We start from the raw sequence: 17,455 nt of genomic DNA on the forward strand, positions 1-17,455 counted from the left end.
CAACGAGACCGTGTGTGCTACACAATGACGTCACTGTGTAACAGTATGCTCATATCGTCCACTGTGTGACGTCAGGCGGTGTGTGTGTGTGGGGGGGGGGGGGTCGAGGGACACTCACAGGGTGAGATTTCTTTCCAGTATTTATGCTAAGCTAAGCTAACTGTTGTTTTTCTATTTGGAGGATGAAATGTGTTTTATTATGAGGTGGAGCTTTGGTTTTTTTCCCCATTATTTATCAAAGTTCTACCTTTAATACACTAACGCACATATGAAGTAAAGAGAAATCATGATTCAGCAAAACATAATGTGAAGATGGATATTAAAGAATGAAAGACAACATTTAAAGACTGAATAAATGTTAATGTCAGTAATATCATTTGTGAAGGCAAGAAACGCACATCGGGTTATTAACATGTCCTTTTATTGATCTGTGGACGACCTCCACAAACAAACTAAAGCACCGTCGTCATGGTGATACAGCTGGGGTCAAACCGACATGAACATAAGCACATTACTGTTAACATCCTCATGAAAACACAAGCAAGCCCCGCCCACAAAATACCAACCAATCAGGAAGGTCAAAAATAAAAACATGGAATTCCTAAGATCCTAATAAGTCACATTGACTGTATTGACAAGAAAAAGTGAATTAAAATCATTAAAATGTATATATTGACTTTAATGAGGCAGTCAGTGTTCTCAGAATATGATGCTCTTAAACTTAGTAATTATATAATTATATAATGGTTTATTTTAAACTGAAGCCTTAGATTTCTGCTGACAGTTGTGTTCAGCTTTTATTTTGGTAAATAAGGTTTTCCTTCTTTCTCAAGTCTCTTAATTATGAGCACTTTGAACTATTTGTACTTTTTCACATTTGAAGACTTACAATTAGGGATTAATTAATAGAAAACATGAAATATTCTAGAATTTATTTTAAAAGGAACAAATGGATGAAGAGAAACAGTGAAAGATGCATTTTATTAGCCTTCAAACAATGACGAGTTTGGTGCTTGAAAACAAATAAGACGATAAACTGAGCATGAAAAAGGAAATAGACAAATTAAAGCTAAATGAGAAGTCTGCATTTTAACATTCAAGATCCTGCAGATGTGTTTAGAATCACATCTGGTTATTATTAGTACTCGTTTCCTCTATTTACACATTTAAACGTATTTACAGATGAATTTACCTAAAGATTTGACAGACATACGTTTGAGCAACTTTCAGGTTGTAAAAAAAGGTAAAATCTAAATGAAAGATTTAAGTAAATTATCAGGAGGACAAACGGTCCAGCTTTTATAAACATTTTGTTTCGGACTGATTCTCTGAATGAAGATAAACTCTGTTTCCTTAGATTTGTCTTTTTACTCTTTAAACGATACAAATTAAGAAAAGTGAGAAGAAACAACAAAGAAACCAACAACCGCGTTGCTCCGGACTTTGATTCCTCTAAAGGTTCTGGGACACAGCCCAGTTCCACCAGTGAGGCCCGTGGTGCTCCTCGCCGACCCTCCCGTCACTATGGAAACCAAACATGAAAAGTACAGCAGGTACCTTTGAGGTAGTACAAAGTACTTCTGTGGAGTAGTACCTCAGATCACAGTAAGAAGCGTGTTTCTCACCTGTAGGCGTCGGTTTGGGGTGAGGCGGAGTCTGGGTTGGCGGTGGTGGGGGAGGGGGGGGGGGGGGGTCACTCTGAAGCAAAGTGCAGCTCCGGCGGGGGGGGCTTGACAGTGACGGGCTGCGAGGTGCGTCGGGGGGGCGATGGTTTGGGCTGAGCCTGCTGCTGCATGGTGTCGTAGTAGGTGACCCCTCCGTAGGTCACCTGGGCCTGAGCCTGAGACACGAGGGACATTCACATTAATCTGTCCATCCAGGACAAGGACAGGCAGACACACGGGGGGGGGGGGGTGTACCTGAGGGGTCGGGTACATCGTCGGGTACGGGAAGGTCATGACCCCCGGCGGAGGGTAGAACGGTGGCGGCAGCAGCTGTTGTGGTTGCCCCGGTGACAGGGAGACGGGCGGGCCCCCATAGAGGGCGGGGTTAGCAATCGGGCCCCCTGATTGGTGCGGATGGAGACCTGAGGAGGAGGTGAGTGAGGAAATAATACAAGCTTGTCCTTTAAAAGACTATCAGTGGGGGAGGGGGCGCAGACTGACCAGGGTGGGGCAGGTGCATCTCAGGCTGGACCAGCATGCCTTGCGGCGGGATAGGGGCAGGGCCTTCTCCGTGGGCGTAGATTGGTCCTTGATACGACACTGTGAGACAGAGGTGGCTTCTTCAGTGAGCTAAAGTAGTACTACATCATTTTAAAGTACTTCTATTACCTCAAACTTTAGATGAAAACAAAGTACTACCATTTGACTGTCACAAGCTCATTTTAATGCGCGATTATTGCACATTTATTGCAATATTACTGCAATTTTCAGACCATTTATGCCACTGATAACATGACAATAGCATAGTAATAAGGACGGTTTCTCAAAGAAGGAGGCAGGGCGCCACGTGGCTGCAGGGCGCCGGAGCGGCTCGGTGCCGCCACGGAGGAAGCGGCAGGAGTTCAGGGTAAAGATGGCGGATGGTTATTTTCGTTGTTGGAGGCGATATTTTAGCTTTGTTGTGTTGCATCGGCACATTGATCCGGTCCGCTGTGTATCTGTGTGCACGCTGCCTAAGCCCCGCCTCCCACAGGAAAAGATGCAGCGCGATCAACTGAAAACGTTGGCGTCGTTCATTTAGATTAAAACGAATATCGCAGCAATAAAAACTATTGATGATTTCAGTGTGCGATGTTTCCATTTATGACACATTGAGACAAACCAACAGGGAGTGTGTGTGTGTGTGTGTGTGTTGTGGCCTTACTGGGCTCATAGTAGTGCCCCTCCATCACCCCGAGGTGCATGGGGGGGGGCGGGGGCGGCGGCTCCGGTGCGGCTCTCTGGCGTTGGGACGAGTAGCGTTTGGCCCGGTTGGAGGCGACGCCCATCTCCTCCATGCTGGGGAACTGGGGGGGGCTGCTGGGGATGTGGATGGTGCTGGGGAGGCCTGAGGACCGATAATCAGGTTATCAGCAATAACGTTGATTCTAATCAATAATCAGCAAGAGGCGCTGATCATTAATCCAGCAGATCGATGATGTCATCGATGACTCACCTCTCATCTCAGAGCGGAAGTAGGAGGCGGGACTCTGACTCCAGCTTTGTCCCGTCAGACTGAGACGCGCTACGTCCTGGTCCAGCTCCGTCACCGCCGCTCCGCCCCTCCCTTCCTGACCCGGCTCGTCTCCCGCCCAGCTTTTCCCCCCCGCCCCGCTGGGGGGGGTGGCGGCGGACTCCTCCACCGACGGCTGCTTGCTGCCCAGGTCGGCGGGTCGAGAGCGAGTCCTGCGAGCCAGAGCGTAGGACTTGCGCTCCGGGGGCCGCTCGGCGGGGGGAGAGGCCTCCCGAGTGGTCGGCTGCGCGTCGGCCAATCCCGACACAGATCTGTCGGCGCCGCCCCCTCTCTGTTCCTGCTGCTGTCGCCGCGGTAACGCAGGCTGGTACCCAGCCGATGGAGACGGGGTCACGGCGCCCGCGGCCTGATCGCCGTCCGCTATGTCCTCGATGACCACGGAGGAGCTTCTCACCCCCCCGCGGCCCCCCCTGATCACCAGGCCCCGGTCTCCCGAGGGGTCGTAGGGAGCTTTAGGGCCCTGTCGTTCCCTGGGGGGCATCTGGGGGGCGTTGGATTCATTATTCCTATACTGAGGCGGGAGGGGGTGGGACGGTCTGCTGCGGGATGGCGGCGGTCTGGAGGGGTTGCTACTACGCTGGGGGAGGGAGGCGAGGGGGGTAGAGGGGGCGTGGCTAGACATGGGCGGAGCTCCGCCTCGATTCAGGCCTCCTCCTCCTCCTCCTCCTCCGCTGTGCCAGGTCCGAACCGGTCCGTCCCCTCCTCCGTCTCTCCACCGCTTGTCTCTGCTGGGAGACAAACTCTGTCTGCAGGGACAAGAAGACAATCATCAGGACCAGAATGTCCTCCAGTGTGAGCTTCACCAAGCGTGAAGCAGATCATTAAATGCTGATGTGAAACACGGGGAACAGCTGGATCTCGCTGTGACATCGCCGGCGGTGCGTTCACTGACCTCGGCCTGCGCTGTCGGTACGGCCGCTCCGCCGTGCCCCCCCCGTTGCGGATGTCGTAGCCGTAGATGGCGACGAGCTCCCCGCGGCTCTTGGGCGCCTGCTCCTCCTCCCTGAAGCGGTCGTGCTCCCAGCGCCCCTCGTCCTTCCACAGCTTCCTGTTTCTACCTTTGGGCCTGAGGAGAGGAGACAAGGAGACGAGTGACTACCTGCTCTCCATCAGGGAGGACCGACAAACACGCATCCAACATCTCGGTTTTTAAACTTTAGTAATATTCGTGGTTTAGAAGTCCTCTGAGCACCTCTCCTCCTCCTGGGCGTGGCCTCTCACGTCGTGCTCAAAGAACAGACCCTTCCTCGGGATGTACGCCGGGTTCTTCCGGTCCTCGTCATCATCCAGCTTCTGACCGGGTTTCCCCCCCGCCTTCGTCTCAGGGTCGTCGGTGGACTCCTGTGTGAATGTTAGCGCTGTCAATTATTCAAACGTAATTTTTGAGCATTTGCTTTAAAAAAAAAAGATATTGGAACATATTGGAAAACCCGTTTACGTTAATAACAAGACTAATACATACATTTTAAGTTGAAACATATTCAACAACACATTAGCTACACAAAGATAAGTAAATGAACTAAAGGCCACAGACCTGGGCCTCTCAGCGGTTTAAATGAACGACATCAATGAACAAAAGCTGAGTGCCGATCAAGACTTTTGTGTAATTTAAGGTCGCGATTCTTGTCCCAAATATGGCAGGCTTCATTCAGTGATTGAAACCATACTGAGCATGAATTAAAGTTTACAGAGTTACCGACATGGAACGCTGTGAGCGAGCTGTGGTTAACGTGAACTGAAACGGCCAATAATCAAAGCTCATCTGTGTTATTCATGGAATATAAAGTCAGTACAGCATATATATAATACATATTTATATATATGAATATTTAGCACAAACCAATGAAACAAAGCTGTAATTTGTTGTATTTTATTGGTACATTTTATTCTACAGGCCTCCTTTAAAATCCATAGAAAAAAGTAATTTTAGTCAAAGTATGTCAGCATCCAGATGAATGTACACAATGGGCTGTGAAAATTGAATCTAATAAGTTGGAGTCTTTTTTTGGTCTCACCTGTCCGTCTCCGCTCTGTCTCTCGCCAGCCAGGTTCTCTTTGTCCTCTGCTCTTTTCTCCTCTTTACCTCCTTCTTCCTTTTCTTCACCCTCTTCCTCCTCCTCCTCCTCTTCATCATCCTTTTCTTCCCCTTCATCCTTCTCCTTTTCTTCTTCACCCTCCTCCACTACGGCTACTTCCACCAGCTTCTGCTCCGCCTCCCCCCCCTCAGCCGGGCCCTCAGCAGCGAGCGGCTTGGCCTCGCCGGCCGGCGCCTCTTCATCGCTGTACTGCTCGGCCTCCTCTTCCTCCTCGGCTCCCTGAGGGGAGGCAGCGTTAAACTCAAAGGTTTGTAAGGACAGACTCCATCTTCATTTAGTGGAGGATCTAAATACATTGAACCCAATTCCTTACTTGAAATTGCTCATGTGTGATTTTTATTTCACCATCATATTTCTTTTTGATTTAGGTTTAATATCAATTTAGTGAAGTATTCTTTATTCTTTAGTGGACCTATTCAAACACACTAAATACAACATATCAAGTGTACCTGATATGGATTAAATCCTAACAAAGACGGACCGGGTACAACCAGCTCCACAGATGTGATGTCTTACCTCTGAATGCGATCCATTCTCTTCTGGGTCGGCGCTGTCGTAGTCAGAGAGCACAGCTGGAAACAGAGCCACACGTCACGTTGAGCTGCATTAAAGTCTGAAGCTGGCATTTATTCCAGATACTTTACCTTCTCCGACTCCATCTTCACTCTCCTGCAAAGAAAAAAACACATTGGCCTGAATCTGGTGAATCAGCAGGTCCTTTAACTCTTATAAGTCAAATGTACAATAGTGAACGTTACAAAGCAGGTTAAAGGCATTGGATCAACACACGTCTGCTGTGGTTTGCTCAGCTGCTCCTCTGGAGCTTTAGGAAACATTTATGCTGTGGTTTTGTGAACTTTGTAATGATTGTGAAAATAAAGCACAAATAAGCATTTTAGAGGTGAAGCGACCACTGGAGATATATATAACAGCAACAATGAAATGATTAAATAAAGATTCATGTGGAAGAAGCTTGTGCCGAGTGAGAAGGACGTGACGTAACTAAAGGACTTAAACTAAAGTTTCAAGTCAGGAATTGTTTAAATGTGAGAACAAACATTAAAAAAATGTTAAAATACAAAGATGCACTTACACCGCATATCCAAAGTACAATTGTGAGGCAAATGCACTTGATTTAACTGCGTTAAATGTATAGTATTACTTTGCTGAGCCATAGTATCACCACTACGTGGTATTGAAGTGAACGAGACTTCTGGACCTGGTAAAAGCCTCGTTAGCATTAGCGGGGCCTAGCCGGGTGCTAAACACAGAACCCCCAGCACCTGGGTGGACACACTGTTCATAAGCTAAGCTAAGCGGCTAACTTGACACGGCGGAGCCCCTCGTGAGCGGTAGAACCCCGCAGCCAGGCGCGGTACCGAGCCGGTGTTCTGGCTAAACGTGCAGTCGCGTAAGCGCGTTCCAGCTGGCGCCGATCCGTCCGCGTTCCACGGCGAACCACAACCCGACGCGAGCTGCTGGGGCCGTTACCGTTAAAAGTACTTGACCCAAAGGAAGGAAACAAGTTTAAACGGCGGCGGTAAACGTCACCAGGCGACCGAGCCGTCAGCCCCGCGAGCTAACGCGAGCTAGCTACTCACACACTCAGACTCCGCCTCGACTTTGGGCTCGACCCGGGCCGGCGTCACCTCCGGCGGTTCGGGATCCCTCACGCGGCTCTTGGCCGCCGTCGGGGACCCGGACCTCCCGCTGTCCGAACCAGAACCGGACTCGTCGTCGTCCTCGCTGTCCTGGGACGCGCGCCTCCTCCTTCGCCGCCGGTCCGCCATCTTAGATCTCGAATGGTAGCAAACCGGAAGCGGCTGAAGCATTGTGGGTAGCGCAGTTCTTCTTCTTCTTCGGGGATTCAGGCAGCCTGTGTCTGGTGCCCCCTGTTGGAATCATGTGTTTCCTCTACTGCAGTAGGAGAACTTGTTATAGTACTATATGTAATTAAAGTATATAGTACGTCATGTTGTTTAAGTAATATTTTACCATAATATCTGTTTGTGGATTAATATTCCTGCTACATTGTTATACTTTATACGGTTATAAACTTCATATTCTGTAATAGGGGTTTTCATTTAGCAATATGAGACATGAACAATATACTACAGTCAAAAGTGCATTATTCACCTCTGAAATGTATAAGCATCTAAGTAAAAACTAAATAAATAAATATATTATAGGAAAATTTCCTCTGAGATTTAAGTTTCTTATTGAGTGCAATTTCTGTAGTTTTTTTCTTTCCACACTACAGATTGTTATAATAAAAGTATTTTACTGTGTATTTGTGTATATTTTAATAAAGTCTCCACGGTCCATCAACCGAAAGGTGAGCATGCGTTTTAAATGAGCAGTGGAGACAAAGAGCAGGATATAATGTTCTTTAAGTAGAAACATCAGACAGAGAAGGACAGACAGGATGTGATAAACGTCTTCTGGACCGTGCAGGTCAAGAAGCAGAAAACAGGAATCTTTGGCTGTCAGCTTCTACGACTCGAACGAGACATTTGTTTTAGGAACGTTTCTTCTTCACAATAAGATGTCTTCAAGTAAACCTCTGGTTCTTCTTTTGAAGAGAGAAAAGTGCAAACCTGGTCGTGTGGGAAGGAGCCGCTTGGCTCACGTTCTCACAGCTGGACCCCGGCTTTAGATTATATTCTTTGTCAGTTAAACATTTCATTTCATTTATAACTTCAGTGTCAGTTTAACACAGTTTTCAGAGAGATTAAGATGCACTTTGTGGGATCTGACATTTAACAAACCCATCAAGAGCAGCTTTAAATGAAAAAGGCACATTGATTTGCTTTAAAAAGGGGAAACATGCAACATTCGGAGTGTTTTGGTTGGCTGAGCTAGAAGCTAACAGCGCTAACAGAGAGTCGTGATCTAAATGTCAAGAACGCTTAAGTCGGCCTTCAGAAAGACGAGAATCTGTTGAGGTTTACTTCTATTCCCCTCCTCCCCTCCTCCTCCTCTTCCTGTCTTCTCACTGCCCCGCCCCCTGACCCGACAGCGCCCCCAGCAGGCCGTTGGCGGTGGTGAACAGGTTAATGGGAGACGACCCGTCCGTGATGAGAGTCGACTTCAGGCCCAGAGCCTGCAGCATCTTCACCTGGAGGACGAGAAGTAGTGAGTCAGAGGAGTTGAGTTCAAGATGCTAGGAGCAGTACTCCTAGTCTTGGTTCTGGTCGTAGTAGCAGTACCTGCAGCTCGGGCCCGGCTCTGGCTATCTCCTTCAGCGTGTCGCTGCCCAGACTCTCCACCAGTTGACTGAAGCGCTGACTCTCAATGTGAGCCAGGTTCTTCTGCTTGTCCACGTCCAGACTGTCCATCTGCCGCTTGTAGCTCAGCTCCTGCTCACGGGCCTTCGCTAGGCGCTGAAGCTCCGCCTCCTGCGACCATAAACACACACACACACGGGTCACTTGGATCTGTTGTTTAACCTTGCGCGCGCGCACGCACACACACACACACACACACACACACACACACACACACACACACACACACACACAATGGTGTAACTGTTTTAACCAAAGAGAAATACGAGTGAGCGTTCCGCTGAAGGGTGGGACAGGAAGTGACAGAACAGGAAGTCGGGACGTACCGCCTCGATGCTCTGAGCCTCGGCCTTCAGTTTGGCCTCGTTGACCGCCGCCTCGCCGTGAATACGAGCCGCCTCGGCACGAGACTGAGCTTCAGCGGTAGCGGCTCCTGTGCTCTCCACCGCAGCACTGAACGTGGGAGGAGCAGAGCTCAGTAACTTTACATACATGTGGCACCAGGACAATTCACCGCTGACCCCTGCGCTCACCTGAGAGCCTCCAGCTCCAGCAGCTCCTTCCTGGCTCGCTCAGCCTGGGCCTGGTCGCTGATCCTCTGCCTCTCCAGCTTCCCCCGGGCCTCCTGCTCCAGGCGCTCCGCCTCGTGGCTGCAGGCAGAAGACACACAATCACGTATGTTATTGGTAGTGGACTGGGATCAATGTAGAATGTGATCAATGTAGAATGTGATCAATGTAGACTGGGATCAATGTAGAATGTGATCAATGTAGAATGCGATCAATGTAGAATGTGATCAATGAGTGGGACATCGGACCGGGCAGCGGCCTCCTGGGAGTTGGTGGTGATCTCGATGGCCAGCTGCACGCTCTTCTGCAGGGCGTCCCGGGTCCTCTGGTCCACGGGCTCCACAGACTGGATGTCCACGCTGCTGATCATCAGGTTGTTCTGGCTGAAACGAAGGTTGGGACGAACCGCCAGCTTGTCATCGAAGCCAAACACGGCCGAGCAGATGATCCGGTTGGAGTTCTGCCAACGAGAAGCATCTTCAATGTAGTTACGCAGAACAAAAAGCGCTTAACTTGAGTCCTTCTTTCAGACTTGTGTTACTTTAGGATTTCTACTCATAACACAGACAGACCAGTACAGTCCATGTACCATTTAAACAGATTAAATGGTACATGGACTGTACTGGTCTAGTCTGACTGGAGGACGACCTGCTCCCCACTCACCTGAACAGACAGCATTTCCTGTGTGTTATTAGTACTTTGAGTACTGGTTAAGTACTTTAGAATACCGACCTTGTGGAAATCATCAAACTGCACAGAGGCCACGGCTCCTCGAACTCGGGAGGCGATGGCTTTGCAGGAATCTCCCACGAAGTCAGGGACTGAAAACAGAGCCGCTGCATCGGCCGAGCTCACCGGAAACTTCACGTCAAAGTGCCTGTAGAGGAAGATTACAGTTAGCTTCTACTTCCTTTAGATTACAGTTAGCTTCTACTTCCTTTAGATTACAGTTAGCTTCTGCTTCCTTTAGATTACAGTTAGCTTCTACTTCCTTTAGATTACAGTTAGCTTCTGCTTCCTTTAGATTACAGTTAGCTTCTACTTCCTTTAGATTACAGTTAGCTTCTGCTTCCTTTAGATTACAGTTAGCTTCTGCTTCCTTTAGATTACAGTTAGCTTCTGCTTCCTTTAGATTACAGTTAGCTTCTACTTCCTTTAGATTACAGTTAGCTTCTGCTTCCTTTAGATTACAGTTAGCTTCTACTTCCTTTAGATTACAGTTAGCTTCTGCTTCCTTTAGATTACAGTTAGCTTCTACTTCCTTTAGATTACAGTTAGCTTCTACTTCCTTTAGATTACAGTTAGCTTCTGCTTCCTTTAGATTACAGTTAGCTTCTGCTTCCTTTAGATTACAGTTAGCTTCTGCTTCCTTTAGATTACAGTTAGCTTCTACTTCCTTTAGATTACAGTTAGCTTCTACTTCCTTTAGATTACAGTTAGCTTCTACTTCCTTTAGATTACAGTTAGCTTCTTTTTTTTTTCCTGCATTTTCCCTGCGTAAGCGGATGCGAAAGTACCAACGAGAGTGGGAGGAATCACCTCGTATCATCCCTTTTTTTCCCTACTTCTAGTTCCTTTCAGATTTAAGTTAGCTTTTACTTTCCTTAACTTTAGAGCTATTTAGATAAGAGTTAGATTCTAGTTCCCTTTAGTTTTGTGTTAGCTAGTAGTTCTCTTAGGTTTAGAGATCGAACCCCTGGTTCCTGCCACCGCCACCAGCCTTTATTTGTGCCGCACCAAGCCCAACCCAGCTGGTACCAGATGTGTGGTGGTTACCAGTTGTAGGAAAGCTGCAGCTGGAGGCGGGCGTGGTCGGCGGTCTCGATGGTGATGACATCAGTGAAGAAGTCGGGCCCCAGCAGAAGGCAGATGGCCTTGATGACATTGGCCCTTTTAGGTTTGTCCCCAGAGAGCGACAGCATGGTGAACTGCTCGTCAGGTCCCAACATCACCATCTCCGGTCCAAACAGCACCCTGGAGACAGGACCAGAACCCAGAGTCAGCCCCCCCCCGCGTTACACTACCCTCCCTCCCCATCATCTTTGGTCCAACCAGCACCCTGGTAACAGGACCAGAACCCCCGCGTCAACCCCCATCACTCTGAGTCCCACCTAGCCTTCTTCTCCCTGTAGTCGTACACCTGCACGGCGGCGTTGTGGGGGACCCGGTAGGAGACCACCCTGGTCTTGTCCCTCGGGAGGCCCTGTCCGGTTCTGGTGCGGTCGGAGCGGTCAGCCAGCGGGTCCAGGTTGGAAGCCAGCAGGGCCTCCACGTTGGGGGGGAGCTCCTTGGACCACAGCTCCTCGTCCTGGGTCAGCATATAGGTGTGACCGATGACCGCGCGCACCTGGGACAATGTGGATTCAACAGTTTATGGTCATTGTATTTTCTTATTGGGGGGGGCTGGTGGGAGCCACCTGTCAGTGGTGGATACAGAGACCGATGAGTCATTTATTTTATTGTTATTAAGAATACAAAATAAAGAATAATAACTAGAATAAAGACTATACATTACAAATACCAAATGTTTTCTTTTGTTGTTTAAGCACAAAAGGTTTGAACTCATGTTCACAGATGAATTAAAAAGGCGTCACTGTTTTTTTTCCCTGTTTTCGTGGTTCAATTTTACTTTTACCTCTTGAATAAAAATGACATTTTTTGTAAGTTTCTTCATGTTTAATGGACTGTTGCCAGGAAAATATTTTTCAACAACAATGTCATTTTAGTTTAAAATAAGATTAAGAAATCCCCCGTCACAGGTTCCTAAAGGTACCCACCTTCCCCGTCTTGATGTCCCTGACGTAGATGCCTTCGTTCTCGTCCAATGGGATTGCTTGTCGTCTCAGCACCACCTCCACTGCGGCGGGGGGGACGTACTCGAGGGGACCGCGCAGCATCCAGCGGTCGCCGGGGCGACGGAGGACGCCGCCTCTCTGCAAGCGCTTTGCCCTCTCACGCTCCTCTTCCTCCTCCTCCTCTTCGTCTTCCTCTTGCTGGCAAAGAGAGCGGGGGAAAGAGAGGTGGAGGAGGGAGAGAAGGGTTAACGTGGCGATGCATCGGAGAGGTGGAGTGGGAGGAGAGGGAAGAGGAGCAAGAGATGGAGGAGAGGGGCACTGAGAGAAGGAATGGAACCCAAAGTGAAGTTCAAAAGGTGGAGGAAAACAAATGTTGGAGGCAGTGATAATTCAAAGGAAAGGAGGGAGAGAAGAAGAAGAAGCACAGAGTCGAATGAAGGTAAGATGAGTCAGCCATGTTAGGAATGGAAGCTGGAGCAGTGAAGGTAGACGTCTATGAGGAAATGACTCTACTTCTGTGTAGTGACCAGCAGGGGGCGACTCCTCTGCTCCCATAGACGTCTATGAGGAAATGACTCTACTTCTGTGTAGTGACCAGCAGGGGGCGACTCCTCTGCTCCCATAGACGTCTATGAGGAAATGACTCTACTTCTGTGTAGTGACCAGCAGGGGGCGACTCCTCTGCTCCCATAGACGTCTATGAGGAAATGACTCTACTTCTCTCTCGATTTATTCCCTCAGTAAACATTGTAAACATGAGTTTATGGTCTCAGTCTCTAGTTTCAAGTCTTCTTCAATGCAGCATGATCTTTATTTAGTGAATGATGGTCCATTTAGAGTCAAACAGACCATAAAGAGGGGGATGCTTTAGGGCGGGGCCTAACGCTGATTGACAGTCACTTGGTCACTTCCTGTTCACTGGTTGCTAGGAGCTTTGTTCAGGGTGTGTAGCTGGTTGCATCAGCGCTAAAGGCGGTTTCTGCAGCTCCAATAAAAGTCAAACATTCTGTAAGATAAGAGCTTAAAGAAGCCCCCACTCCCTTTACACAGAAATACCTGCAGCTCTGCAACCCCTGAACCGACCAATCAGGCGACAGGTGTGGTTGAGGACTTTAACCGTCGGCACAGACACACCTGTTTGTTTTATTAAACATGTCCTTTCAGATCAACCGGTTACACGAGCCTAACAAAGCATCACATGACAAACAAAGGCCCCGCCCCATTCCCATGATGTCACAGGAGCGTCTTTCATTGAAAGTATTTTCATTCTCTGGACTGTGTTGTTTTATTTATGTCTATTTACTTATTTATTGTTTAATTCTGCTTAAAATGCTGATATGTTTATTATTTTGTTATTTTATACAAATCTAATGTATAAGATTGTAGATTGAAATGTGTCAAACAAACACAATATTTTCAGTCTATATTAATCATATTTACTTCTTCACCGTCTTACTTTTTATAACATTGAGAATAATTACAGATATGTTTATGTGAAACATATTGAATATAATTATCGATTAATGTATAATTACTTCTGCTACATTCGGTGTGGCGGTACCTCTGTAGAGTGCTGTTATTTCCTCACCTGCTCGGTGTCATTGAACGCCTCCACGGCTCTCAGCACCAGACCCTCCTCCTCCGACAGCACGTACACGTCCTGGATGCCGCTTCCAAGGCGCTCGCCTGGCTGCAGGAAAAACGAGCGCTCGCCCTGAAACGAGTAAGAGACATAAGAGAATCCTTTAATGGTCTCAGTGGAGGATTCACATCGTAAAGTATACATGAGCCAATAAGCAATAAGCAGTAATCCACAATACCTGAAATACCATATACACTACTAGAACCGTGTATTTATATTGTATATTGAAAAGTTCACGATGTAGGATTAGAAAAAAATATCACTGCAAGACATTTATGTGCTTTCAGTTAAAAAAAAAAAGTATATATATATACACACACAAGTATATACAGATCTCTACATCCCAACGGACCGACGTCACATCAGAACCCTTTCTCACCTTCACCACCCTCTTCTGACCCAGTTGAGGTTTCCCATCGGCGCCGACTGGGTCCAGGATGACGCAGTACTGCCGGCTGCTCAGCGTGGTCACCTCCACCACCCCCACCACCTCCTCCGCCACCGCCGGGATGTGGGCCTCCCGCTCCGCCATGGTGACAAGCCACTCCTCCCCCGTGCGCCGGTCCCGCCCGCCGGCGTCTTTGAAGGAGCGCAGGGCACGAACGTGGAGCGCTTTCTGAGGGGGGTATTTATATTAATATTAATAATATAATAAGGAAATTACATTACATGTCATTTAGCTGACGCTTTGGACTCAATCCGAGGACAGCAGGACCGTACAATAGTACTGTACAGTATGACGGAGAAGCTACGGTGTTAGCGTAGCTTAGCGCTAACCCTGCCAAACTCCATTGAGAAAAGCAGCTGTTCAGCAGAGCGCTTTATGAGTCGGTATTTCTGCATCTTTTTCATTCGTTCATTGCAACTAAATCACAGCAAATGATGGACAGGTAAATGAAGGAATGAAGTGTTCAGTTTTCTTAGACTTTTTTAGGCGGTGGATGATGTTTGAGTCATCGTCATCATCGTCATCATCAGGGTCTTCGCCCACTCACCTTGTCCGTCAAGATGAAGGCGTTCACAATGTCGAGGACTTCTTCGTGGGCTCCTGGGAGGTAGGCGCCCACCTTACTGACCAGCCACTCCTCACCTGCAGCACACACACAATAATGATAAGTTATTACTGTACAGACCTGGATTAAAGCACATTAAAGCTTTTATTAAGAAAGGATCCAAAAACATCAGACAACTTCACCTGTGACCCCGCCCCTAATACGTGTTACCTGTGACCCCGCCCCCTTATATGTGGGTTACCTGTGATTCCGCCCCCTCATATGTGGGTTACCTGTGACTCCACCCCCTCCTGTGTGTGTGTGTTACCTGTGACTCCACCCCCTCCTGTGTGTGTTACCTGTGACTCCACCCCCTCATGTGTGTGTTACCTGTGACTCCACCCCCTCCTGTGTGTGTTACCGGTGACCCCGCCCCCTCATATGTGAGTTACCTGTGACTCCGCCCCCTCATATGTGAGTTACCTGTGACTCCGCCCCCTCATGTGTGTGTTACCTGTGACCCCCGCCCCCTCATATGTGAGTTACCTGTGACTCCGCCCCCTCATATGTGAGTTACCTGTGACTCCGCCCCCTCATGTGTGTGTTACCTGTGACTCCGCCCCCTCCAGTGTGTGTTACCTGTGACCCGGTGGACCCCCTCTCGGTCCACCCCCTCCTTGCGAGCCCTCAGTCTGATGGCCTGGTTCTCCCGGATCACCGTGGCCTTGATGGTCTCCAGCACGGCCACCTCCTTCCTGGGGATGTAGGTCCCTGAGACCAGGAAGAGAAGAATGATGAGATGATGTGCAGAGATATGATGGATGCATCTCATGTTCAACAAAGACTCACCTGGTCCCTCAAACAGCCACTCATCTCCGGCCACCCTCTTGACTCCTCCCACCTCCTCAAAGTCCAGCAGAGCCTGGAGACGCAGCGCCGTGTCGGGATACACGGTCTGCAGAGGAGTCACGTCCTGGAGGAGGAAGCTGCACGTTAGCTACACGTAGCTACATGTAAGATCAATAGGATCAATGAGATGAATTTACAGATGATCAATGTAGTTATTATCAATGGAAATAAATGTGATTAATGAGTTTTGTACAAAGGGGGCGGGGCCTACCTGCTGGATCTCCTCCCCTGGGTACAGGGGGAACGGGTCCTGGGTCAGGCGGATCTCCAGGTCGGCGTGGCGAAGCTTAGCCTGACCCGATTGGTCGAAACGGACCTGCTCGTCATCGCCACGGGCAACCGGGTTGATGACCACGCAGTAGTGACGAGGCGGAACCATGATCATCCGGACCGGAGGGAACAGGACTCTGAGGAAGGTAAATCAATAACGTAATCAATGATCTCCCTCTGTGAGAGCATGCTGCTGCTTCCTACGGGAGCTACGAGGTTCCTCTAACGGTTCCTCCTGAAGGTTCTTCTTCTGACGGTTCCTTTCCATCCGATCCTTTCCAGGGTTGCTGACCTCTCGTTGTCCTGCCGGATGTAGGTGAGTGGCCCGATCTCCACCCGGGCGATGTTGGTGTTCTGGTCCAACACATGGATGTAGTGGTGGGGGGGGATGCGGATGATGGAGGCCTCCATCAGAACCTCCGTTCCTCGGGTTCCTTTCTGAGACATGATGCAGGATTAAAGCTGCAGAGACAGAAGGAGACTTTCAGTTCACTAGTCCGAGCAGTAATGACTAAGTACTTGTTACTAGTACTTCACTACTGTACTAAACATCTGTATAAATATTGACCAATATCTAAAATCATGAGGAATATGTCAGTGGCAGCTGGTCCATAAAAAGCAATGCGGCCCCACCGGAGAAAATGAATAAATGAATGATTTGTTTTATTTATTAAGTAAGTTAGGTTCTAAGTTTTATTTATGAATTGTTTGGATACAATGTCCTTATTAAGTTAGATGTTGGGATAAATATTTAACTGTAAAGTAACAATCCGTGTTTGATACCTTTGCTTTATTGAATCCTACTGGGACACTGCAGTGTGGGTTGGTATGGATCTAATTATGGATCCATGGCTCAGGGAGGGGGAGGTGGGAGGAGCCTCTGAAGGAGGAACTGCCCCCCCCCCCATCAGCTCACAGGTACTTCCGGTATTTAAACAGCTCTTCCTGGTTGTCTGAACCCTTCAGTCACAAACTCGCCCTTCTTTTGAATTCGTTCTAATGTTGTCATGTTCTATAACGTGTAGTCGGGGTGGCGGTTCTGATCCAAATGACACAACATCTCTCTATCGAACTATTTATATAACAATTAATAAGTCTGCTCTATCGAACATGACTGTTAACCATTAAGAGGCATCACATCACATCACCTGAGGCTTTCATGCAAAGCGACTTACAAAAAGAGCATTTCAACCACAAGAAAGAACCACAAACAACGAGTCATTTCACCAAACAAGCTGATTTACAACTAGCAATAGTTAAGAGCCATTTAAAGTACACTTTAAGGTCTACGGAGTGTTTTAGCGGTATTTAGTCTGAAGACGTGAAGGCTCTCTGCGGTGCTGACGTCATCAGGGAGCTCGTGAGGGTCTGGTCTCGTGTGGATGTGGGTGATGGACGTGAGGAAGTTCTTACCTCGTCCCTTCAGGCCGTCGGACGCGTCTGGTTCCTCGAGGGGGGGCGTAAGGGACGGGAGTCCGCGGAGGGGCGTGTCTAGCGGAAGTACGTGTTGGCAGTCACGTGTTTTACCGGCCGACGCAGGGCCGCGTCATCGTCACCAGGCACCGGTCAGACGTGCTGACGTCATCTATTGACGTGAAGTGTCATAGTCACGTGAATTAATATATGATCATTTGCAAATATATATTTATATGCCAAAT

The 17,455-nt window shown here is 48.4% G+C and overlaps 2 protein-coding genes across 2 annotated transcripts; both read right to left on the reverse strand.

Moving 5' to 3' along the window:
- Positions 1–962: 962 nt before the first annotated feature.
- On the reverse strand, positions 963–7,152 carry casc3 (casc3 exon junction complex subunit). The gene is made up of 12 exons (XM_037477238.2): positions 6,935–7,152; positions 5,978–6,002; positions 5,850–5,905; positions 5,253–5,552; positions 4,430–4,578; positions 4,130–4,303; positions 3,160–3,983; positions 2,869–3,051; positions 2,166–2,264; positions 1,920–2,086; positions 1,626–1,840; positions 963–1,522 (listed from the first exon to the last, which is right to left on the reverse strand). Exons 1-11 carry the CDS (start codon positions 7,121–7,123, stop codon positions 1,694–1,696), a joined length of 2,313 nt encoding a protein of 770 aa, XP_037333135.2. The 5' UTR covers positions 7,124–7,152; the 3' UTR covers positions 963–1,522; positions 1,626–1,693.
- Positions 7,153–7,706: 554 nt separating this feature from the next.
- mvp (major vault protein) lies at positions 7,707–17,326 on the reverse strand. Its single transcript, XM_037477236.2, has 17 exons — positions 17,211–17,326; positions 16,090–16,259; positions 15,739–15,934; positions 15,468–15,591; positions 15,258–15,389; positions 14,622–14,716; positions 14,006–14,242; positions 13,573–13,698; positions 11,967–12,182; positions 11,301–11,536; positions 10,966–11,163; positions 9,922–10,066; positions 9,438–9,649; positions 9,154–9,270; positions 8,947–9,073; positions 8,543–8,731; positions 7,707–8,451 (listed from the first exon to the last, which is right to left on the reverse strand). The coding sequence occupies exons 2-17, from the start codon at positions 16,242–16,244 to the stop codon at positions 8,326–8,328; spliced, it is 2,631 nt and encodes an 876-aa protein (XP_037333133.2). The 5' UTR covers positions 16,245–16,259; positions 17,211–17,326; the 3' UTR covers positions 7,707–8,325.
- Positions 17,327–17,455: the final 129 nt, after the last annotated feature.

The sequence above is a fragment of the Pungitius pungitius genome, chromosome 12 (assembly GCF_949316345.1).
Source record: "Pungitius pungitius chromosome 12, fPunPun2.1, whole genome shotgun sequence".
In the NCBI taxonomy this organism is placed as follows: Eukaryota; Metazoa; Chordata; class Actinopteri; order Perciformes; family Gasterosteidae; genus Pungitius; species Pungitius pungitius.

Bases quoted from the DNA above. Each gene is read 5' to 3' on its own strand.
- casc3 (XM_037477238.2), bottom strand. From the start codon at position 7,123: ATGGCGGACCGGCGGCGAAGGAGGAGGCGCGCGTCCCAGGACAGCGAG. The intron at 3,052-3,159 runs GTGAGTCATCGA...ATCGGTCCTCAG, and splicing joins CTTCCGCTCTGAGATGAGAG to GCCTCCCCAGCACCATCCAC. The intron at 2,087-2,165 runs GTCAGTCTGCGC...CCTCCTCCTCAG, and splicing joins GATGCACCTGCCCCACCCTG to GTCTCCATCCGCACCAATCA.
- mvp (XM_037477236.2), bottom strand. From the start codon at position 16,244: ATGTCTCAGAAAGGAACCCGAGGAACGGAGGTTCTGATGGAGGCCTCC. The intron at 13,699-14,005 runs GTGAGAAAGGGT...TACTCGTTTCAG, and splicing joins GTCAGAAGAGGGTGGTGAAG to GGCGAGCGCTCGTTTTTCCT. The intron at 8,452-8,542 runs GTACTGCTACTA...CTCGTCCTCCAG, and splicing joins GAGCCGGGCCCGAGCTGCAG to GTGAAGATGCTGCAGGCTCT.